The sequence below is a fragment of the Euphorbia lathyris genome, chromosome 10 (genome assembly GCF_963576675.1).
Source record: "Euphorbia lathyris chromosome 10, ddEupLath1.1, whole genome shotgun sequence".
Lineage (NCBI taxonomy): Eukaryota > Viridiplantae > Streptophyta > Magnoliopsida > Malpighiales > Euphorbiaceae > Euphorbia > Euphorbia lathyris.
Window position 1 is genome coordinate 5,474,186 of NC_088919.1, and position 23,980 is coordinate 5,498,165.

Consider the following 23,980-nt stretch of genomic DNA (forward strand, 5'->3'; position numbering starts at 1 on the left):
TGTTAGATTTAGACCAAAGCGGACAATATCTACGTGATATTGAGCGAGTATGCCTCTCTCCTAAATTTTCACTTTCTATACAAAATTTCTCCATCTTCTTAAATTTTATAGCTTAATTAGTATTATTTACATTAATATAAAAGTGCATTGATAACTTTTATAGCTTAATTAGTATAAAAGTGCATTGATAACATAAAAGATATATAAAAAGAACAAATTTAAAAGCTAAAACGTGGTTCTATTTTGAAGTCAGAATAGTTTATTAAGCAAAAGTCATTCTTTTTAAAATTAATTTATGGATCCCAATATAAAACGTCAAAATTATATTCTAAAAGTAAATAATTAGGATTAAAAAAAGTACAAATTCAACTTAATGAAATTTTTACTTGAAAAGTGCGTTTTTATTTTTAAAAAATAAAATCAAATTGTTCCGTAATATTAAGAATTTGAAAATCTCCAGAATTATACATAATTAAGTCAACAGTACAAAACGGTTTGATTCTAAAACGGTTTAATCCAATTCTAGATCATTTGATTCAGACATTCATTCCAAGATTCTCCAAGACCCATGCTCAAGCCTACCTAAACTATCACAGAGCTCTCAACTGAGTTGCTTACTCAAAGTGAAGATGGGTTATATCAACAGCTACTAAGGAGAAGAAGAGTTGTTCTGTACAGAGTTGAGATTTTATATTTCATGAAAATTTACAACACTACAATAATAATAAGCTTCAATACCATCAAATGATCGATAGTACTGACTGTCTCCTATGAAACTAAAGCTGGATCATTTTCTGCTCTTCAAATGCAAATTTATTAACTAAAAACTCAAATTTATATGTTGAGTTGTTGTAGCCATTGCATCAATTTTCTGTTGGTAGCCCATTTTGTGTCCAAGCAGCATATCCACCAGCAACATCAGTAATTCCTGTATATCCCTGCAAAACATTTTCAACTTAGTGTCAATCAATTTCAATTATAAACATTGATGCCATTAATCTGATTGTAGTTCAAAAATTTTGTTTGAGGTTCTTGCATCATTTTCAACATACAAAGGGATGCTCAAATTCGCATTTGAAACAATCGAAATGCCATTTCCGAGTAGTTCAAGCTCATTTTCAACAACCCAAAGAAAAGGCATATACGAGTCGCATTTGAAACGATCATAAAACACTAGACAGGTCACAAGTATTAATACTAACCTTTACTTAAAGGCGCGCCTGACTCAAGGCTCAAGGTAGTGAGCCTTGATTGCACAAAGCCAGGCGCTGTTGTTTAAAAAGCTCTCGCCTGGGCCTCAGAGCCTGAATCAAGGCGCGTTTTGGTATATACTGTTTTCACTAACATTTTTTTTAACTGTTTTGTGTAAATAATATGGTTGATTAATCTCAATGACTAATCTAATTTAAATAAGATTAATCTTGACCCTTGATCTAAATAAGAATATCAAGAGACGTAACTAAATATAGAAAGAATAGAGAAGGATTAAGAGCAGTCACGTAAAGACGAGTCTCCTCCACTCAAACAGAAACTTTGACAAACACACAAAAGAACAAGCAACATTAACATATAGCATTCCTCAGGTGCGTGCCTTAAGTTGCGCCTTGAGCCTAGGCTCCAAGACCCCTTAGCGCCTTAGTGCGCCGTTAACATCCATGCATATGTCCATGTTGAAAAATAGAATTGACTTTTATTTTCGTAGATGGATTTGATTAATCAGTTTAAGGTTGATCAAGCACCATTTAGAAAGCCCCTATCCCATTCCAATTAATGTCTTCTTTGTGCACTAGTAATTGAGACCTAACTCGGTCGAGTAGAGGCTCCTTCCAGTCAAACCAACCAATTTAGTACTCTATCAGTTGTTTCATTTGTCAGATTACATGCCCAAAATACAAGACAAATGTGATTCTAGAATGTAAACCGGAGAACTTTGCTACCCACCCTCGAAAACACTATTGGGAATGATTCGTCAAACTTGTTAGGAAGTTAGTTATAGATAGCCTACCACATCACATTGTTAGTTTAGATCGATTGCTTGTCTACTATGTAAAACTGTTTTGATCATTCTAACTTTTACTTTCTCTGCAATTTTCAAAGCAACATGAAGGTATAATTTAAGCAACCTACCTATTCCTATTGTGCCTTTAAAGCAAATGCCACAAAAGAAGCATTTGAAGTTTGACATTCAACCAAATAATGAAGATGTTTGTGTCTATTAAGTGAATATAAAATAAAACCAAGCTCAAGCTTTTCATCTATAGAATGATCTGATCTACTTACAGCAGCTAAAAGTTCAGTTGCAGCCATCATAGACCTTTTCCCGATTTGGCAACCCTGAAAAAAAAGAGTAAAAAGTAAAATTAAAAACCACCAAATACACTTTTGATGCTTAGAAGGACGAATAAGAACATAGGTTCAGAGACATACAACAAGTATTTCATCATATTTTCCAAAATATGAAGATACTTCCTCAACAAATTTGGGGTTCTTTGCCATTCCTATACCAAGAAACACAAATTCATATAAGCAAGAGTAAAGGATGGACAAAAAGAGCAGTAATTTGAATAGTAAGTAAAGAAAGTTCCAGTGAAAAACTGCAAAAATAAGATCTTGTTTAGGACCAAAGTCTAATTGATTTGACATTTAATTCTGGATTGATTCATTTCCACAAGATTTGTTTTGGCTTAATACATAATTAAGCATATAAAAGAACCTAAACTTAACGTTTTTCCGTTCAGCACCCTGTGCTTATACACAGGGATGGATCAGGAAGGAGCTACGGGGGGCTTGAGCACCCACTGGTTGCTGAACACCAAAAATTCTATAGAAACTGTATACGAGGCTTTAAATTTTTATGTAAAAAAACCCATAAATCACAAGAGACCACCACAAGCATCCCCTATCAATGAATCTTGGATCCTTCACTGCTTGTACTTAAAGTTATAACATACTAAAACTTGTATCATTTTGCCATTAGGCACCCTGAACTTGTCAATTTTGGACCTATGGCACCCTTCACTTCAAATTTGATTACACAAGCAACATGGATTTTATTCAAAGTTTGCTAAATCAGGGTCTTAAGAGGCCCAAAATTGACGAGTTCAAAGTGACAAACAGAAAAAAATTACAAGTTGACATGTGATACGTTCCAAGTATAAGTACATGATACCAAACAGATTGGCAAAACATTACAAGTTTAGGGGTGTAATCTATTGATGAAGAGTTTCGAGTCCGTTTCTATCTCTTTCCGTTTTCATTACGGTTTCCTAGCTAAATTTTCTTAGAAATAAAGTTCCCTTGTGTCTGTTCCGTCTCCGTGCAACATAGGTTGTATTGTATTTATACTTTGACAATTTTTAGAAACAAATGCATTGCTTCCAAAATAGATTGAAGATCAAACTCAAGTTAAACAGCTAAATAAAATCCAGCAATAGAAGAACAAAGCAATTGAAAACTGAAATCTCTTCTGAGTAGATGAACAAAACAGGGTATAGAAATAGAAAGTACCTAATCCAGCTCTATACAGATATGGAACATTGATTGCCCCTAAAGTATGACCAGCACTGAATTCCTCAGCAGTCCTGCAATGTTACCATAATTAACAACAAAATTGCACATTTTAACCCCCAAAAATAGAGTAAACTAATGAAACCCCGATTAAGTTTTACTCAATAGAAGTCCATACCTAACATCCAAAAACCGGTGACCAGCAAGAAGAAGTTCATGAGCAACTCTTACTGGCACAGAAGTTGGAACTCCAACTGCCTCCAGATTTCCTTTCTGCCCAGCCTTTGTGCTATCAAACACAAGTATCAAAAATTAGAAAACACATCTGAAATAATGGATACCCATTTGCTAAAACCCCTAAAATTAACCCTACCAGAATCTGAAACCTTTCTGATTCACACCAGAGCTCCATTTCTTCGAATTAATAGCCCAAGGCAACACCAATAGATTCCTGCAACTCAAACAAAACCCTAATCACAAATCACCATTAAAAAGAAATAGAGAATCGAAGAAATCAGTAATTACCTGTGATTGAGATCAGAAGGAGGGATAAGTGGAGAAAATCTAGTGAAGAAAGTAGAGGAAACAATAGATTTGGCAGCCATTTTCTCTCCGGGGTATGAAAAAGTTTAGTTGATTTTAGGGTTTTTTGACGGTGTATATATAAGTGTAAAGGTGAAGGAAGGAGGGGGAGGAAGATGGCGATGGTTGTAACGGAGGTTACGGTGGGAAAGAGAGGATTGAGTCATCGAGAAGAAGCATGGCTGACACGTCAACATTTGCTGTTTGTATAAATCCAAATGATAAACAATCAAGCAAGCAGACATATTTGTGCATTTTCTTGCAGATGGATAAGCTGATTTGCACATTTCTCAATGCCTGGTGATTCTTTGTACACGTGGCAACTTTGGCCGTTGAAGATTGAACCACCGTGGGACATGGCGGTGGACCTCCGTTAGTGGTGGTGGTGGGCTCTCCTACAAGTGGATAAAAAAACTGATAAAACCGGTTATCCAAATCAAAAATCGAAAAACCAAAGCAGAAAATCGATTTCCGGATATGGTTAAGAGTCTCGGTTTAGGCTTATTAGAATCTTAAGGTGGAGATTCAAAGCATCCTAATGCTTAGATTTAATAAGCTTGTATCTAACGATTAATGAACAAATTCACCCGCTCATTAAAATGTATATGAAAATTCTTGAATAAAAACATATAATTTAAGTTAACCGAATTGTTTATATTATTATATATATAAATATATAAAATGCAAATTAATATTTATATTATACAAATTAATAAATTATATATTATAATATTTTTTATGGAAAAATATCATTATGTTTAAATCTAAATTTTAATTATTTTATATGAATTTATCTTGTTAGATAATATTTATTGAGTAATTATTTTTGTTTAAATATTTAATTTTGAATAAAAAAATTATGGTTAAGTATTGTTTTGGGTAACTATTATATTTATGTTTGGGAAAAAAATATAGTTAATCGTCATTTTTAGTAGATAAAGGTTAAAAATCGTTAACTGAACAACTTAATCAAAAATTACAGTTAATCGATTAATCGATATATAGACTGGTTTAGAATTAAATATCTTAAAATTGATTGATATAGTTAGTTTCAAAAAATTTATTAATGGACTGATTAATTCAACCGTATCCACCCTTTTAAATTTCTTTTGTGACAAGTTAGAAATTGGGACCATCATGAATAGCGTCTAAGAAAGATTTCTCAATTAATTTGGTTCACTAATTGAAAATTTGGATTAACACAAATAAAGCATGTAATTATCAAGTCTAATGCATTTGTAGTTTTTCACTAGAAATACTTGTAGGACCTATTTGGATGGATGTTAGGAAACACTTGGAATGACAACTTGAGTATAATTTCGATTGATCCTTGCTAGTATAAGGTAAAGTTGTTCATATGCTGGGTGAGATTAGGGTCAGGTCGGATTTAATTGGATTTTATTTTAAATTATTTTGTCTAAATCCAATCCAGTCCTTATTATATTTACATCTATTATCTATCTATTATCTATTATCTATTATCTATATAAAATGTAGAGACTAACGTACACTTGTCAAAATTTTAGAATTTCTGTAGCTGATGTGTTAAAATAATATAACTTTTGCTCAAGTGGAAATATTTTTTAAATTATTAAATAATCTATTATCCATGTTTTTCAATTCAAATTCAACAATCTGCTGTCTATTTTCTCGCAATCAATTTGTTGGCTATTCCATTTGAATGACCCAAAAGACGGGTTACCAATAACAACAATCAAATACGCGGAATACCAATAACAACACCACAAGGATCAATCTAACAAACAATCAACCAAAGCACAACCCAATTCCAAACAAAAATAGCAACTATAACCACAAGAATGGAAATCCAAAACCACAATCAACAACATAAGATTTATACGTGGAAAACCTCTTCGGTGTGAAGAGTAAAAACCACGGGACCTTTGAGGAGTCCACCCTACTTCTCTTATTATGATAAAATTGAGGGCAAAACAAACCCAACAAAGTCTTACAAAAGGTTTATAACCCACCAATAATCATGAAACAATAAGAGATTTCAAGAAGTAGACAAATACCAAGAAAGAGAAGAAATCAATCTATAATTTGCCCCAACTCCGAACAGACCTTTCCGACCTCCGAACGGCAATCCCAACGGTGAGAACAAGGAACAATATGTCTAGAAGCTCCTGTCCAAAAATCGTGATGATCCGACGGTTCATTCTCCGGGAATCGACAAAAACGTGAACTGACCTAAAGAGAGAAAGGTCAAATCCGAAAATCTCTTTTGTGTGTGACTTTTCTTCTTTCTTCACTTATCTCAATAAATGATAATTAGTTCACTTAAATACATATTAACCTAGCTTCTCAAAGAAGCCAAAATTAATAATAAATGGACTTTAAATATGGGCGGGACCCATAACAATCTCCCCCTCCAGCCCATCACGGAGAGAAGAAAAACTCAAATTCTTCAACGTTTGAATCTCATCCCGGAAAGCTTATTACAAAGCTCAAGCTTGCTTCCAGGAACCACCTTGGTTAACATGTCTGCTGCATTTTTATCTGTGTGGACTTTCTTTAACAGCAATTCTTTCTCTTCAATCACATTCCGCAACCAATGATATCTGATATCAATGTGCTTGGTACGAGCATGATACATGGCATTCTTGCTCAAGTCCATAGCACTCTGAATGTCACAGAATGTCACATACTCACATTGCTTCAAACCCAACTCTTGAAGGAACCTCTTCAACCAAATCATCTCTTTACACGCTTCCACAACTGCTATATACTCTGCCTCAGTAGTGGACAATGCTACACACTTTTGTAGCTTGGATTGCCATGAAATGGCTCCCCCTGAAAATGTAAACACATAACCTGAGGTAGACTTTCTATTATCAAGATCACCAGCCATGTCTGCATCTGTATATCCCTCAAGAATCGGTTTGCCACCTCCATAACACAAACTCAATTTGGAAGTACCACGCAAATATCTGAAAATCCACTTAACAGTTTCCCAATGAACCTTACCCGGATTGGATAAGTATCTACTCACCAAACCAACAGCCTGTGCAATATCTGGTCTAGTACAAACCATAGCATACATCAAAGAACCAACAGCAGATGAATAAGGAACATAAGACATACTCGCTTTTTCTTCATCTGACTTAGGACAAGCTCTATTACACAACTTGAAGTGAGCTGCTAAAGGTGTATTAATAGGCTTGGCATTCTTCATATTAAACCTTTCAAGCACACGTTCAATATACTTTTCTTGTGATAGCCACAACTTTCCAGCTTTTCTATCATGAACTATCTCCATGCCTAAGATCTGCTTAGCTGGACCCAAGTCTTTCATGTCAAATGACTTGGACAAATCCTTCTTCAAGTTGGAAATCATCCCTGCATCTTGTCCAACTATCAACATATCATCCACATATAAAAGAAGGATAATAAAGTTACCTCCAGGGAAATTTCTAAAATACACACAAGGATCTGCTGAAGTTCTGTTATAACCATTGTTTGTCATAAAAGAATCAAACTTCCGATACCATTGCCTTGGTGCCTGTTTGAGCCCATAAAGACTCTTCTTCAGCTTACAAACAAGCTTTTCTTTTCCCTTCTCTTCAAACCCTTCAGGTTGCTCCATATATATCTCCTCATGCAAATCACCATGTAAGAAAGCAGTTTTCACATCAAGCTGCTCCAACTCCAAATTAAGACTTGCAGCTAAACCCAAAACAGTTCTTATAGATGTCATCTTGACAACAGGAGAGAAGATCTCATCAAAATCAATGCCCTTCTTCTGATTGCAACCCTTTACCACCAATCTGGCTTTGCGCTTCACTATCTTGTCACCATCTTTCTTGTTCTTGAAAACCCATCTGTTTTTCAAGACCTTCTTGCCTTTAGGAGGCTTCACAAGCACATATGTTTCATTCTTTTTCAAGGAATCCATCTCTTCCTTCATAGCATCAAGCCAAAGATTTTTGTCTTTACTAGACAACACTTCTTCAAAGTTCTCTGGCTCCCCCTCATCAGTGACAAGAATAAACTCTGAGCTTGGATATTTTGTAGAAGGTTTTCTTTCTCTAGTTGACCTTCGAATCAGTGCTTCTTCCACTAAAGGAGCTGGCTGCTCCCCCTGCTCATGAACATCCTCTACATCATTCTGATCATCATGTGGAGCATCATCAAATTCTGGTACACCATCACCATCATTATCAAATTCTGGTGCATCACCATCTTCATTTGGTTGTACCTCCTCAACACCATCAAGTGTTGGTTCAACATTCTCATTTATTGGCTGCTCAACAGGAATAGGAGTAGAAACAGAAGAAGTATCAGTAATATCAAAAGACAAATCTGGAGTAGAAGTGTACCTTGTACTCAGAAGTTCTGAGCCCATCTCGTGCTCAAAGAATACTACATCTCTGCTTCTCACCACTTTCTTCTTCTCTGGATCATAGAGTCTAAAACCATACTCCTCATCACCATAGCCAACGAATACACAAGGATTAGTCTTAGAATCAAGCTTTGATCTCTGTTCTTTCGGCACATGCATGTATGCCTTGCATCCAAAGACTCTCAAATGTGAATAAGTAGGATCTCTACCCTTCCATGCTCTCTCGGGTATCTCAAGGCCAAGAGGAATTGATGGTGAACGATTGATCAAGTACACTGAAGTATTAACAGCTTCAGCCCAAAATGTCTTTGGAAGATTGGACATTCTAAGCATACATCTCACTTTCTCCACAATTGTTCTGTTCATTCTCTCTGCTACACCATTGTGTTGAGGGGTGCCGGGCACAGTTTTTACATGTCTAATTCCATGGTGTGAACAATAATTCTCAAATTCTTTAGAAGTGTACTCACCACCATTGTCAGATCGAAGACACTTCAATTTTCTTTCTGTCTCCCTTTCTACCATGACATGAAACTTCTTGAAAGTTTCAAACACTTCACTCTTTGTCTTCAACATGTAAACCCAAGTTCTCCGAGTAGCATCATCAATAAAAGTGACAAAATATTTACTGCCACCAAGAGACTCCACCTCTAAAGGACCACAAACGTCAGAGTGTATCAAATCCAACTTTCCATCCTTCTTTATAGACTTCTTAGAAAAGGAAGCTCTATGTTGCTTTCCTGCTAAGCAATAATCACAAGGGTCAAAAGAAACAGATTTATCAACAGGAATAAGAGATTTACCTGCCAAAAGTTTTAACCCTTTATCTGTCATGTGTCCCAATCTTCTATGCCACAAATTAGGAGAGTTCTTTTCTTCAACTGCATTTAGCTCACCAGAACATACATTCAAGTATGTTTTATACAAAGAACAACATAAATCACCTCGAGCAACTGTCAATGAACCCTTGGACAATCTCCATTTGCCATCTCCAAAAGTATGTCTGAATCCTTCTAGATCAAGAACATTTGCAGACAACAAGTTAAGGCGTATATCGGGAATATGGCGCACATTCTTCAATATAAGCATGCACCCAACACTTGTCTTCACCCGAATATCACCCATGCCAACAATGCTTGCCGAACTCTGATTTCCCATCTTGACACTACCAAAATCTCCTGCTTTGTAGTTCAAGAAGTATTCCCTTCTAGGAACACAATGATAGGAAGCTCCTGTATCAACAAGTCACTCTGTGCCTGAACCATCAACATGATGACACTCACTAGTTGCACAAATCAAAGAAACACCATCATCACTTTTAGAAGTGACAGTTGCAGTATTTTTGTCATCTCCCTCCTTCTGAGAATCTTGCTTCTTGCCTTGTTCTCTTTTCCAACGGTAGCAGTATTTCTTTATGTGACCCGGTTTGTTGCAGTGATGACATACCATAGGCTCTTTCCCATCTCTGGACTTAGACCTACCTCTTGAGTTACCACGCCTCTTTGGACCTCTACTCTTGCCTCTACCTCTGTTCTCAACAACAAGAGCTTGTGAATTATCAACTCCCATCTCCTTTCTTCTTATCTCTTCATTAAACATACTCTCTTTAATCACATCCAAAGAAAGTACACCATCCGGAGCAGAGTTACTAATAGTCACAACAAGAGTTTCCCAACTATCCGGCAATGAACTCAATAGAAATAAAGCATGCAACTCATCATCAAGAATAATCTTCATAGTGGTAAGTTTGTTGATTATATCTTGAAAATCACTAAGATGCTCAGAAACTGACTTCCCACTTTTCAACTTCAAATTAACAAGCCTCTTAATCAAAGAAGCCTTATTATGAGCAGTCTTTCTTTCATAAAGACCTTCTAATTTCTTCCACAAATCATATGGGTCGGACTCTTGAGAAACATGGTTGAAAATGCTAATATCAACCCATTGTCTGATAGTCCCCAAAGTCTTTCTTTTCAACTTTTCCCATTCTCTATCTTCCAATGTTTCTGGTTTGACTGGTTTGGACAAACAACCATCCTCTTTGGTTTCTGCATCAATTGGGTCATACAAATCTTTGCAAAATAACAAATCTTCCATCATAGGTCTCCATATAGAATAATTGGTTGATGTCAATTTAACCATGGAACTATTACTGCTATTAGACTCCATAGCTAACTTTAAAATTAACCTTGCTCTGATACCAATTGAAGGACCCAAAAGACGGGTTACCAATAACAACAATCAAATACGCGGAATACCAATAACAACACCACAAGGATCAATCTAACAAACAATCAACCAAAGCACAACCCAAGTCCAAACAAAAATAGCAACTATAACCACAAGAATGGAAATCCAAAACCACAATCAACAACACAAGATTTATACGTGGAAAACCTCTTCGGTGTGAAGAGTAAAAACCACGGGACCTTTGAGGAGTCCACCCTACTTCTCTTATTATGATAAAATTGAGGGCAAAACAAACCCAACAAAGTCTTACAAAAGGTTTATAAGCCACCAATAATCATGAAACAATAAGAGATTTCAAGAAGTAGACAAATACCAAGAAAGAGAAGAAATCAATCTACAATCTGCCCCAACTCCGAACAGACCTTCCCGACCTCCGAACGGCAATCCCAACGGTGAGAACAAGGAACAATATGTCTAGAAGCTCCTGTCCAAAAATCGTGACGATCCGACGGTTCAATCTCCGGGAATCGATAAAAACGTGAACTGACCTAAAGAGAGAAAGGTCAAATCCGAAAATCTCTTTTGTGTGTGACTTTTCTTCTTTCTTCACTTATCTCAATAAATGATAATTAATTCACTTAAATACATATTAACCTAGCTTCTCAAAGAAGCCAAAATTAATAATAAATGGACTTTAAATATGGGCGGGACCCATAACACCATTTCTTCCACCTTAACGGTTCTTCAATTCGAATGAAATTGAAATACATAACAGAGAAGCTAGCTACAATTATCGAAGCTCATTGAGGAAGAGACCGAATCACAGTACAATGGCGTCCCTTTTGCAATCACTCATCGATCCGATCCAAAAAATTACGGGCTCGCGAAAATGCACATAAGCTATATCCGCCTCTGCAGATATGGTTAGCATTTCTCAAATCCTAATTTTGATTTTGTGGAGTCAAATCTGTATGTGATTGATCTTTGTGTTTTGTGTTTAGGATTGCAGTACAACGATCTTTACAGTCCTTACTACGATATGGATATCACGATCAATTGGGTTCCCAAAGAGATTTTGGAGTTGTGAAGGGTTTGATCCTTTCTATTTAAGTCTGAACATAGCTCATCTGCAATGTTTTTTTTTTTTTTTTACAGATGATTGTTTACAAAACATACATAAAACAGACTGTGTAAGATTTAATTGTCTTTTCTATTGCTTTATCGTGTTATGGGTCACACTCTCGGTCCAAGTTGGCTTTTTCCGCATTCTGTTTTATGTATGATTCGCCCATTTTTTTTGGCAGTTCCCACTCAATTATTGCTTCCTTTAGGAAAATGAAGACCTTACCTGGCGCCATAGGTACTGCACTCAAAGAGCCTTCCTTCCTGGTAAGTGGCTATATCATCTCTAATGGTAATTTTAGACCTGGCAATTATCGTGTTCGTGTCGTGTCATTTCGGGTTCGTGTCAAAAAGAGTAAACCCAAACCCAACCCAAAAACTTTCGTGTCAAAGTCGTGTTAACCTATTCGGGTTAGTGTCGATTTCGTGTCGTGTTTTCGGGTTACATGTAATTTTGTTATGCGTATATATTAATAATAACTCTTAAAAATATAAGAAGATTTGGTACTGTTTTTAAACATTTTATATCATTTTTAGATTAGTATGCTAACAATAATTATCGAAAAGTTCGATAATATCATGTTAGAGGGTTATGTAATGTGTTTATAACAATTTAGGAAATTCAAATTAATATTTGCAATTAATAATTATAATTTTATTATCTTTATTAATAAAGTGACATAAAAAAAATATGAGAGAATATAACAATAATTTTCAATATCCGTGTCATTTCGTGTCGTTTTCGGGTTCACATATCAACACTAACCCAACCCAAAAATTAGCGTGTCAGTTTCGTGTCAACCCAAAAATGACCCATTACCTATTAAGCTCAACACTAACACTAAAAATCCGTGTCGTGTTCGTGTCGTGTAATCAGGTCGTGTGTCATTTTGCCACCTCTAGGTAATTTCATGGATACATAAGTTATTATTAATCTCATAGGCATTCAAAAGTGAAATAAGGTGCTCTTGCTGGTATATGTGATTTAGTATATGATCTAGCAAAGGACACAAAGGCCCAGGATTGGATTTGATGCCTTCAAGATGATTTCCTTATGCACATATTGACCATACACTTTGATCCCCAAAGTCAGGTTCATCATTGCTGGAAAATCATACTTGGAAACTCATATTTGTGTGGTCTTCTTTTGTTTGATAACATTGATAATAGGAATTTTGACTTCCATTTTCTTTCCTTGCATTATCTGTGAATAAATGTTGAATTTAAGTTTGATTTTAAGCTTATTCATTCTTTTTATTTAGTTTCAGTATATCTCTTTTAATTTGTTTCAGCAGTGCTAGCCCCATTTTCATAAGCCTGGAGCGTTAATTGTGTAATGGATGCACCTTATGAAGGCAATTTGTTTCTTTTCATACTTAATATTAAGGTTCTATTTCATATTGTTACTTCCATATATATATATATATATATATATGTTCGTATTTACCCAAATGATTTAAACCTCTATTCTTTGATTATTCTCATTACGGCACATGGATGTAGCTCATATTAGTTTGCAGAATGACATTTTGAATGACATGAACATTGCAGTTGGAGTGACACTTAAATGAGCAGAAAAGAGGTTTCAACATGCTTTTACTTAACAATATTTTCTGCTTTTGTAGTTTATCCAGCCAGATGTCAATTAACAAATGTTTGGAAACTTTTTGTTTTGCTTTAGGTGTATATTTTCTATCAGCCAGATGCCATTTAAATTGATTAGGTAATCTTCATGGCTGATTTTCAGAATCTATGAAGAGATATTTCTTTACTGTTGCTCTGATTGGAATTAACTTTTAACTTTTAAATTTTATGGGGCTGTATATATTCTTCTTCATGTTTTGCTGTTTCCTTGGGATACTGATATTTAGGAAACATTTGAACTTCATATTAGCTGATATTTATTCGTTCATAATTATGTTACGACTAAAAATATGGACTGATTTCATTTTATAGTGTATACCTTCATTTTTTACCTCTTTCAATTTTCTTTTCTTTCTTTTACCTATTTCAATTAAAGAGACCCTGTTTATATTATTGAGATTATCAGGTTTTGATTTTTAAATATATTGTGTAGCATGTTGAGATCATGAAATGAAGTTCATTTGAATGGGCTGAACTGATATATTTGTGAAAGATTTTTTTATCAGCAATGAATAAACTTGAAGCTGTCAATCACAAGGTAAATTTTGGCAATTAAGCTATTGGAACCATGCAAGTGAACCATCTTTCAACATTGCTTTTGCCATCTCTAATTAGAGGCTCTCCCAGCCGAATTATCAATATAAACTTAGTTGTAAGTTTGTTTGATAGTCAATAAAAATTTGTTTTAGCTATTTTTAATGTTTGTCCTTCGACATATATTTTATGAGAATCTTTAAGAATGATTAAATTTAGCAACTAATGGTTACCAAATGGTACAGGACCTGTCCATGGTGTACATAATTGTGGCATTACCATTTTACTATTCCTTTATTCATGGAATATTGATGGAATGAAATAATATAATCACTAGATTTGGAAGCTTGGTGGACTCTTCAAAGAGTTACAAATTAAGGGCCGGTTCAGGTCATTTTGAATATTTGTTTCCGGTATTATTTTTAGGGCCTCTCATCAAGAACAACTAGGTAATTCATGAAGCATTAGTGAAAGCTAGGCTACCGTTTTAGAATGCATCCAAGCTATTGAGGATGCTGCATAATTAATTTTACAATTCTGTTTTATTTTAAAAATATAAATTCTGATGAAAAATATTTGTTGTTTTTTAGTAATCGCTTTGTAAAAAATATGTTAATGTAAATATTTAATATTTCAGACTATATTAGACCATTTTGATATTTTTACTCATAAAATTTTGGAAGTAAACTCTTGTTTTTTTGCATACAATTAAGATTGGAATATCAAACTTTTTAGATTAGACGAGTCCTGAATCCTTATTAATAATAGGGAAAATTACAAAACTAGGTCAAATGGGAAGGCCATTTACATATTTAACCAATTTACTCAACCTATTACATATCTAGACTCATTTTGTGTGACTTTCCAAAAATACCCCCAACCTTCCTACTTCCCCCCTATCTCCGCGAATCACCGCTCCCCCTATCTCCTTGGTTATGCGAAAAGTTGCTCCTGCATTAATGATTTTAAGACTTTTGATCTTCCTTTCTTCCTTTAAATTGCACGAAATCTGCACCATTTCGTCAAAATCACAATGAATTTCTCATTTTCCTCTTTTCATCTCTTGATTCTGCAACTTCCGAACCCTAGAAAACGAAGCCATGGTTTTTCATCTTCATGTTCGTTGTTTGGTTTCTTTCTTCTTGTTACCATCAAAGAAATGGTTTTTCTACGTTATTTCCTTCGTTCTTCCCATGTTATCATATTGTTATTGTCACTTTTGGGGGTGAAAGGGGCGAAAAATGTAAGTATCTGTTTTTTTTCTGCGTTTTATCATGAATTCACTTCGCAATCGATGGTTTCGCTAAGCTTTGCGAAGAGAACGAGCCTGGAAAGTGATGATCTACTTCGTGTATTGATGATTTCGCGACGTTCTGCGAAGAGAAAGAGTCTGAAACGTATGGATCTACCTCGCGAATCTATTAGTTCGCGAAGCCTGCGAATAGATCCTTACGTTTCAGACCTCGCAGACTTCGCGAAAAAACCGTTATGCGACGTAGATAGTCACATTTCAGACCTCGCAGACTTCGCGAAAAAATCGTTATGCGAAGTAAAATCACCTCTTCCCCTGCACATTTACATTCGCATGCTTTGCTAATTTTCATTTCGCGAATCCAAAATCGTCCTTTTTCATAACTAACACGGTTAATTTTTTCTGTAGATGGTTGAATATGTAACATCCCTTTCTGGAAGACGGCGTACTGAGCTGCAGGGAAGATGATTTTCCTTCCTGTATAGGGATGAACTTCCCCAAGATTGACACATTCACTCCTGAAATGATTCGTTAGGAGAAGTTGTGTCAATCTCGGGGTGCACCATGGGACACGTCCATCCCATGGTGCCAATCTTGTTAGTAGATTTTGATAATGTTATGATTTGAATGTCGTTATTGTGGCAATCTTGTTGTAAATTTTGATAATGTTAGTAGAGTTCATTGTGGCAATCTTGTTGTAAATTTTGATAATGTTATGATTTGAATGTCGTTATTGTGGCAATCTTGTTGTAAATTTTGATAATGTTATGATTTTAATGTTAGAATCCGTTGTTGTTTGCCCTTTTTTGTTATATACCACTTCGCGAATTAGCTTCAAAACACATCCAGGCTTCGCATATGCGAACTAAATTCATCAAGCAAACCCAAACATTTACTTCGCAGACTTCGCATAGTATGGAATATGCGAAGTCAGACGGGATGGGGCGAGCCGCGCGTAAATATTGGGGGTATTTTTGGAAAGTCACACAAAATGAGTCTAGATATGTAATAGGTTGAGTAAATGGGTTAAATATGTAAATGGGCCTCCCATTTGACCTAGTTTTATAATTTTCCCTTAATAATAAGGAAAACCTAGCTTTTTGGTTCGTAAGTAATTTGGATTATATAAAATATGGTTTAGATTGGAATATAAATCTCTTTACAGCACAGTAGTTATAGAAAATAGTAATAAAGTAAAAAAAAAAAAAAGTAATTGTTGCTAAATAAGATCAAGTAATTGAGACTTAATAGGAAATTGAATAAAAGATAACATTTTAGATATAGATGTTTGAAAAATTCAATATAACAATTTGAAAGATTTAATATAACAATTAAATAATATATATTTTTTTTATAGAAACAATTAAATAATATTTCAAAAAAAATACAATTAAATAATATGTTTATTGATAAATCATTCTATTCAAATTTTTTATCAAATAGGATAAAGGTTTTTTTTTATAACTCAAATAGGATAAAGTTGATATTGCTTTTCACTATTTTATACATTAAATTTAAATTTGCACTCCACAACAATAATTATTGAGAATAAATTTAGATCTTATCTTTATATTAAATATTAACCATGCTGATTTTTTTTAATGGATGGTTTTGCTTAAATTATATCCATGACCACTAAACTTTATCCATTTAATATTGTGGTCATTGAACTTCAATTTTTAATGGTATGACTACTAAATTTTACACTTTTTAACACCGGTGACCATTCAACACCTCAAAACGATTATTGACAGTTTAAAAATAAAAAATTCGAAGAGATAATGATATTTTAAGGAACTTTAATTCTTAAAAAATGTCGTTTCGAGGTTATTTAGGTATTGTTTGGTTAGAAAAGAGAAAGTGAATTTTTAGAGAGAGAGAGCTCCAAAAAATGTTATTTTGGAAAATAAAAATTATGGTTTCATAGTAAATGTTGTTCTGAGCAATTTTAATTCTTGAATATTTTCATTTTGAGGCCAAGAAAATTGATTTTCAAACTCAACCCAAGAAATTTACGCTAATTAATCGGATAACTGAAAAGAAATAAAAATAAACAATACAAGAAATTTATGTGGTTCGGTCAATTCGTGTTTACTATTATAGGAGATGAGAAGCTTTGATTGTTGGAGCATAAAAAAAAACAATCTATAAGATAAATTTATGAAAGGTCACAAACTCAATAATTTTTTAGAAGTTCTATACCCAAGTGTTTCCGAACTCTCTAATTCACTTTGCTCTCCACTTGTGTTTTGAATCAAAATTGTATGCATGTTTATAGGTCTTAAAAGATTAATGGAAACGCAAAACTTATTTGTACTTTCAACTATTCCAAAGACATATTTTATCAAAATAGTATGCCTTCTCACACTATTCAAAAACCAAGTTTTCTCATACTATTCAAAAATCAACATTTCACGCAAGACTAATTAATAATTAATAATGAATTAATAATTAATATTAACAATCTACTCCTTAACTATTAATTTCAGATTACTTCTCCTCTCCTCGTGCCTCTTTGGACAACAAGCATCATGCTCCAAGTCCTATGAAATCGTCAAACAATTCGAACCTGGTAGATAACAAGTTTAGTGAACATGTCAGCCGAATTCTTAGAAGTATGAATCGTCTTCACCAAAATTTGCCCATCACTTGTAACTCCCCGAACAAAAATATATTATTGTATGTCAAAATGTTTTGTTCTTTCATGAAACATTTGATCTTTTATCAAATGTATAGCGCTTTCGTTATCACAATTAACATATAAAACTCCTTGTTTGTTTGTAAGTTCACCAATCAAAATTTTCAGCCATATTGTTTCTTTAGTGGCTTCAGACAATGTCATGTATTATACCTCTGTGATAATGCAATTATATGCTGCAGAAAACCATTCAAACTCCAAAGATAAAGAATTAAGTAGATACATACGTCTCACTCACTCTTGAGTTAATTGAATGTATCTTAAGGGTTGTCCAATCTTTTGCATAATGTCATTCGAGCTGATAGTTGAAGCACTTCACGCGTGAGATGATTAACTTCTTTCTATTCTTAGACCTCTTATCCCTTTTCTATTATGCTCTATTAGGTTCCTTAGCTTGTTATTTGCTATTGTCATTGATATACTTGCATTTATTATCTTGAATGCTTCATTTCAGAATGGCTCATGGCAATTGTAACATGTAATTTGCCCAACCAATCAATAAAGACGATCCTGGACTTTTATAATTCAACCTTCCGTTAATCTAACTTTCAATGAGAAAACATCCAAACTTTGATGCTAAAAGGATTTCTTCAACTTAATGAAAAGAAGGTTGTGGTTCTACACTTGAACTAAAAACACCGTAAAAATACACTCACATCAATTTATACATTTTAACCAGATGAAGCACAATTGCTTCGACATCATCTCATCTAACATATTGAGTCATTTTGCAATTTTTGATCTCCTTTCTCAAGTTTTGCATCTTAGCGAAATTTGCAAGAGTTCGAGGAACCACGATATCGTGTTTTACAATAGCCATTACTATCAAAAGAAATGAGAAAAATGTTAAAGTATTCATATAAACACCTTTATCAATCAAAATACAAACACTTCTAAAAATTATTTCTGATATTATGAAATTTTTATAATTTCTGGATATCTAAAAATACATTTTGGATTTTTTTAAATGATTTTAGAATATTTAGAAAATAAAAAATAAATATTATGTTTATCCAAAAATTAAATAAAATACACTAAAAATCAGAAAAATTGCAAAATGGGATTTGAAAAATACCCCTATGCGACGATACGCTCGTCACATGGGGCACGTGAGTTAGGTAGAGACGTCGTGCGACGCGTGGCAAGGCGTATCTACCCGAGTGTGATGTGTGTAAGCCACATGATGCCTTCCCATTATCATATGACTCTTAAATTTTGTTCATCCTAAGGTTTTCGTGATCTCCAGTCATGATGATGTGGTTCGTTTGTCCATGCGACGCACAAAATGTAGGGTTTTGTGAACCACACACCTCCTGTTGAGATTTGAACAATACATATCTGAATTTAAAAATTTCTAAACTGTTGAAATCAGTCTATTTTTGTGATTGCATTCTCCTTACACTTCTAAACATGTCGAAAACACATCAAAAAAATAGTTTTCACCAATAACAAAATCACAACAACTATTATCTCAATTTTATTCAATAAACTAGCAAATTTATTGATGAGAGAACACGGAATATGTGGCTTTGATATCAATGAAGAGATTATCTCATAATAATCCAAAACAGATACAAGTTTAAGGCTTACCTTGTGTAGAGCAAGAACTTGTTGAGAAGATTGCAACAGAAGAACGAATCACAACGATACCGTATTTCCAGTTACGAATCACTCACATTGAGATTAATCGAGAAATAAAAAAAATAAATTTACGAATTAAGAACGGACGACTGAGATAGAAAAAGATAATTTGATGAATTATTTCTTAAATTGACCTAATTTAACAATATAAGTGACTTTTAAACGATGAAAAGTAAAATTATGCCATTTTAAAAATTAGAGGTAGAATTGATCTTGCAGTGACCATTGGAAGCATTTTTGCATCTTACCAAACAAAAAAAAAAAAAAAATTAAGAAAGTTTACTACAGTTTGAGGACTGTTATAGCTTGGCCACACCACATGTTTATTGAGTGAAGAACCAGAGTTGAATTCCAGCCATGGCGAGCAGCTTCATCGCCGTCTCATCTCCTTCACTCCTGTATCGAACTTCAACTTCGTTTCTTCCTTCTCCACCTCCTCGTTCTATTATACCCCTTACCCGATTCAAGGTAATTTCACTTCATAACTTCTCATTCCTTCTCCTATTCTTTCCTTATTCTGAATTCCTGTCTCTCTTAAAGAAGGGTTTCTGTTGGAGTTGGAGACTCAAGTGTATGCCATCAGGAAATTCAGGTACAGAATCAGATGCTGAAACGACGCCGTCTACCTCTTCTTCATCTCCGTCCTTCTCCAACATTTCTACATACAATTGGTCCGCGGCTCTTGCGGGTATAGGATTTCTGGAAACTGCGTACTTGACTTACCTAAAGCTCACAGATTCCGATGCCTTTTGCCCCATCGGTGGCGGCACCTGCGGGGACATATTGAACAGTGATTACGCTGTCGTTTTCGGTACTGCTTTTTGTTTCCTTCAACGCTCCATAGATAAATGTTGCTTTAATTAGGTTTAGAGACTCGAATCAAATGGACTGATCATATTAAGAAATGGAAATCGCATATGGATTATTGCAGGTAATGTGTTTGAAAGAAGATTTCAATGATAGTCATTTTGACATTTGCCAGGTGTTCCTCTTCCTGCAATTGGAATAATTGCTTATGGATTAGTTGCAGCACTCAGTATACAGTTGCCTAGAATGAATTTACCTTTCGGAATTAACGAGGCTAATGGTCGTTTCATTTTACTTGCAACCACTACATCTATGGCAGCTGCTAGTGGATATTTTTTGTACATTCTTAGCACAGAATTTCCTGGAGCTTCTTGTTCATACTGCTTGCTTTCAGCTGTCTTATCATTCAGCTTATTTTTCATCAATTTAAAGGTATGCCTTTCATTTTACATTTCTTGATTAAGTGTATGCTTATGGATGTTACTTTGATTGGCCTCATAAATATTGTAAATCTTTGTTGATAGGATTTTGGATTTCAAGAGATCCAAAAAGTATTGGGGTTGCAGCTGTGTATAGCAAGTTTGGTGATTGTTGCTTTGGGCACTTCATATAGTACTTCTCCGCCCGTCTCCTTAAGGTGATTATAACTTTCTCATTGATCACACCCCTTTGTTTTTCGATGTTGTGTCCTGATTCTGTAAGTATTGGTTTTGCATCTGCCACTAGGTCCTTTGAATTTGAATTCCTGAGTTATAATCTTGTGTAAGCAAACCAGCAGTTTCAGGTTTAGGAAGTTGTATGTAGTACTTGCATATTTCAGTATTTCACTTCGCTGATATGTTCATATTCTAGTAGTGATGTCGTATGATGCTTATTCTGTCTTCCCTGTAATTACTATGTCGTTGACTTTTCTCCGTACATTTTCTTTATTAACAGCCAGGCGGAAGTCGAGTTACCGTTTGTAAAGTATGAGGTAACAACGCCATCCAGTCCTTTTACTGTTTCTCTTGCAAAGCATCTGAACTCTATTGGTGCTAAGATGTATGGTGCTTTTTGGTGTTCACATTGTTTAGAACAAAAACAGGTACTTGATCTTTTTTATGTGTTATATAATAGTTGTTTCAGATATTATTAATGTCACTATAATGTAAAGACCAGAAACCAACAGATGTTTATGTCTGCCGTATTTTTCTTGCCCCGGAAAATGAAATTCCTATTTAGAAACTGAAATGGATGTTAAGGACATGGTAAAAATTAGTACTATCAATGTTAAGAAGGATTACTTAGGTTACGGCCATTAAATATCTAGAGAAAATGAACTTGAGAATATGTTGATACAGATCGAGAGAGGTCGAGAGAAAGAAAGGATGAACATTTTGACTTGAAAACCTACAGAGATCTTGCAAATAAATTCTTCAGAGAAAAATCCCAAATGTGAAGAAAGAAACACAGATTTTTGAACTGTTTGATTGATAAAATAAATTGTCTCCTGCTTATGAAGAAAGTATTCCTATTTATAGGGCTTGGACAAGGCTCCCAAGGACAAAGAAAAAAGAAAAAAGAAAAAAGGAAAAAGGAAAATTACTGAAAAGTATTTACAATAAAACCTAACAGCTTCTTCTGGAAGTAGCCAGATATCCTCTATAGCCAGATCAACTGAGCTTTGTGTGGTTCGGTTCTCTTTGCTCCTCCAATTGCCTTATAACCGGACCATCCTTAAGTGGATACATTGGGTTCACCTGCCTTGCCCTCGCTGGTCCAGTTTCTTTTCTCTACTAGCCGAACCACTTCACGTGAGATGTCCTCATCATATGTCAATTTCATTTTTTGTCTTTTGGTATCTGCTATGTGCCATGTTTGGCATTATCAACACAGGTCTATATAAAAGCCGCATTTAAGCCGCCTTGAACAGGCCGTATTAAGTTATAGCTTATCATTTTAGCAAAGTCAAATGGAACTTTTTTTATTTCGTTGAAACAAACAAATCCTGATGAGAGTTTGGCACTACTAAATTATGCACTATCCCTGTATAAAATATGGAATTTTGTTCTGGCAAATGGCAAAAATTTGTCATCCTATTTTATTCAGTAAGAGTAACAGAGAACTCCATATTTTGCCGTTGTAGCTAACTGTTATTTCTTATGCTATCTGATTCGTTTTTGTCACACAGATGTTCGGACAGGAAGCATCGAAAATCTTAAACTACGTGGAATGCTTTCCTGATGGATACAGGAAAGGAATCAAAATAGCCAAGGCATGTGCAGATGTTAAAATTGAAGGGTTTCCGACATGGGAGATTAACGGTCAGGTAAGGAAGGCTATTGGAGCAGCAGCCTTCTCCATTTCTTGATTACAAGTGACATCATTTAAAGACCCTTTTTTTTGCCATCAATAACCTCGGCAACGAAACCCGGATTTGGATAGTTGCTTAATGATTCATGATTTAGACGCTGGTCGTTGTAGAAATGCGGATTTCTAAAGGGTTTTCTCATTGTAGCAGTTATTTGTTGCAGGTTTTGAGTGGAGAAAAAGAGCTGTCGGAGCTTGCCGAGCTTTCTGGTTTTGAATCTAGTGAATGAAGTGCCATTCTTACAGTATTAGCTAGTGTACAGCTCATATAGATTATGTTACGGTCTGCAAGAAATGGCGACTTTGATACCGACTTCGTTGTTGTTTGTTGCCTGTGCCAAAGTCTGTGGCTTGAAATGATGTTAAGCAACAGGTATGTTGTAGGAAACTCTCATGTGGAAGAGCCATGATTTTGATGACATTTGGAGTAATCCTAGTTTGAATTAGGAATAAAGGTTTATTTGGCATCGGTATATGGTACGATTTGGGTTAATTCTTGACATATGACACAATTTTTGACATATTAATTTAATTTTTTTTTCGATATAAACGTAATATGTGGATGAACAAGAAAAACATTAATTCCTAATTTAGGGCTTCTAAGAGCCATAATTTTGATGACATTTGGGGTATTCTTCGTTTGGTTTGAATTGGTTTGAATTATCCATCCCGTGCATTTGGCAGATGGGTTTTCATGAGTTTGTAAGCAGTTTTTAACGTTTCACTCCAAATCGTAAAAATATAGTGTTTGTTTAGGTTTATAAAACAAACCTTTTAGCTTTTATTTTTTTATTTTTATTTTTTTTTATGGAAACAAATAACTTTTGGAGCTTTTTATGAAAAAGCTTATTTTTTAAGCTTTTCATGAACAATTTTTTGTATTTATTTAATTTTGACAAAATTATCTTTCTTATATTTACAAAACACGTTTCTTTTAACGTTATTTCTATCTCTATAATATTATTGTCGAAAGAACAATGTTTTATTCGGTTCAATAAATTATTATTAATTTGTATATTATGTTTTTTATTTTTATAATTTTTTATTGATTAGTTTAAAACATGTCCATATTAGACATTTTACATACTAACAACATCAATTATTACAATTTTATCAAACATTAGTAATTAATCAGCTAATTGCAACAAACAACAGATGAACCAAATAGGCCATAATTATAAAATGTTTCTTTTATTAGTATGTCGAAAACATGGTACAGCAGCATCAAGGTCGTAAAAAACGTTAGGCGCTAGTTTTGTGGGCAAAACTCTCAAGGATTAGTCGGGAATCA

At 34.4% G+C, this 23,980-nt stretch overlaps 2 protein-coding genes across 3 annotated transcripts; one reads left to right on the forward strand and one right to left on the reverse strand.

Moving 5' to 3' along the window:
- Positions 1 to 665: 665 nt before the first annotated feature.
- LOC136209322 (thiosulfate sulfurtransferase 16, chloroplastic-like) lies at positions 666 to 4,300 on the reverse strand. The gene is made up of 7 exons (XM_066000762.1): positions 4,033 to 4,300; positions 3,881 to 3,958; positions 3,686 to 3,796; positions 3,508 to 3,581; positions 2,428 to 2,498; positions 2,281 to 2,334; positions 666 to 938 (listed from the first exon to the last, which is right to left on the reverse strand). The coding sequence occupies exons 1-7, from the start codon at positions 4,110 to 4,112 to the stop codon at positions 864 to 866; spliced, it is 543 nt and encodes a 180-aa protein (XP_065856834.1). The 5' UTR covers positions 4,113 to 4,300; the 3' UTR covers positions 666 to 863.
- Positions 4,301 to 19,370: 15,070 nt separating this feature from the next.
- Positions 19,371 to 23,156, forward strand: LOC136209802 (thiol-disulfide oxidoreductase LTO1). Of its 2 annotated transcripts, none has more exons than XM_066001392.1 (8): positions 19,371 to 19,566; positions 19,791 to 20,001; positions 20,077 to 20,344; positions 20,516 to 20,772; positions 20,865 to 20,977; positions 21,277 to 21,424; positions 22,511 to 22,648; positions 22,854 to 23,156. In XM_066001392.1, the coding sequence occupies exons 2-8, from the start codon at positions 19,891 to 19,893 to the stop codon at positions 22,917 to 22,919; spliced, it is 1,101 nt and encodes a 366-aa protein (XP_065857464.1). In that variant the 5' UTR covers positions 19,371 to 19,566; positions 19,791 to 19,890; the 3' UTR covers positions 22,920 to 23,156. The 2 variants fall into 2 exon arrangements, with proteins under 2 accessions (XP_065857464.1, XP_065857463.1); XM_066001391.1 differs by having other exon boundaries at positions 19,372 to 19,566; positions 20,074 to 20,344.
- Positions 23,157 to 23,980: the final 824 nt, after the last annotated feature.

Excerpts from the sequence above, each read along its gene's own strand:
- LOC136209322 (XM_066000762.1), bottom strand. The coding sequence starts at position 4,112 with ATGGCTGCCAAATCTATTGTTTCCTCTACTTTCTTCACTAGATTTTCT. Across the intron at positions 3,582-3,685 it reads CACCGGTTTTTGGATGTTAG|GACTGCTGAGGAATTCAGTG; the intron begins GTATGGACTTCT and ends GTAACATTGCAG. Across the intron at positions 2,335-2,427 it reads AATATGATGAAATACTTGTT|GGTTGCCAAATCGGGAAAAG; the intron begins GTATGTCTCTGA and ends CTTTTTTTTCAG.
- LOC136209802 (XM_066001391.1), top strand. The coding sequence starts at position 19,891 with ATGGCGAGCAGCTTCATCGCCGTCTCATCTCCTTCACTCCTGTATCGA. Across the intron at positions 20,978-21,276 it reads TCTCCGCCCGTCTCCTTAAG|CCAGGCGGAAGTCGAGTTAC; the intron begins GTGATTATAACT and ends CTTTATTAACAG. Across the intron at positions 22,649-22,853 it reads CATGGGAGATTAACGGTCAG|GTTTTGAGTGGAGAAAAAGA; the intron begins GTAAGGAAGGCT and ends TATTTGTTGCAG.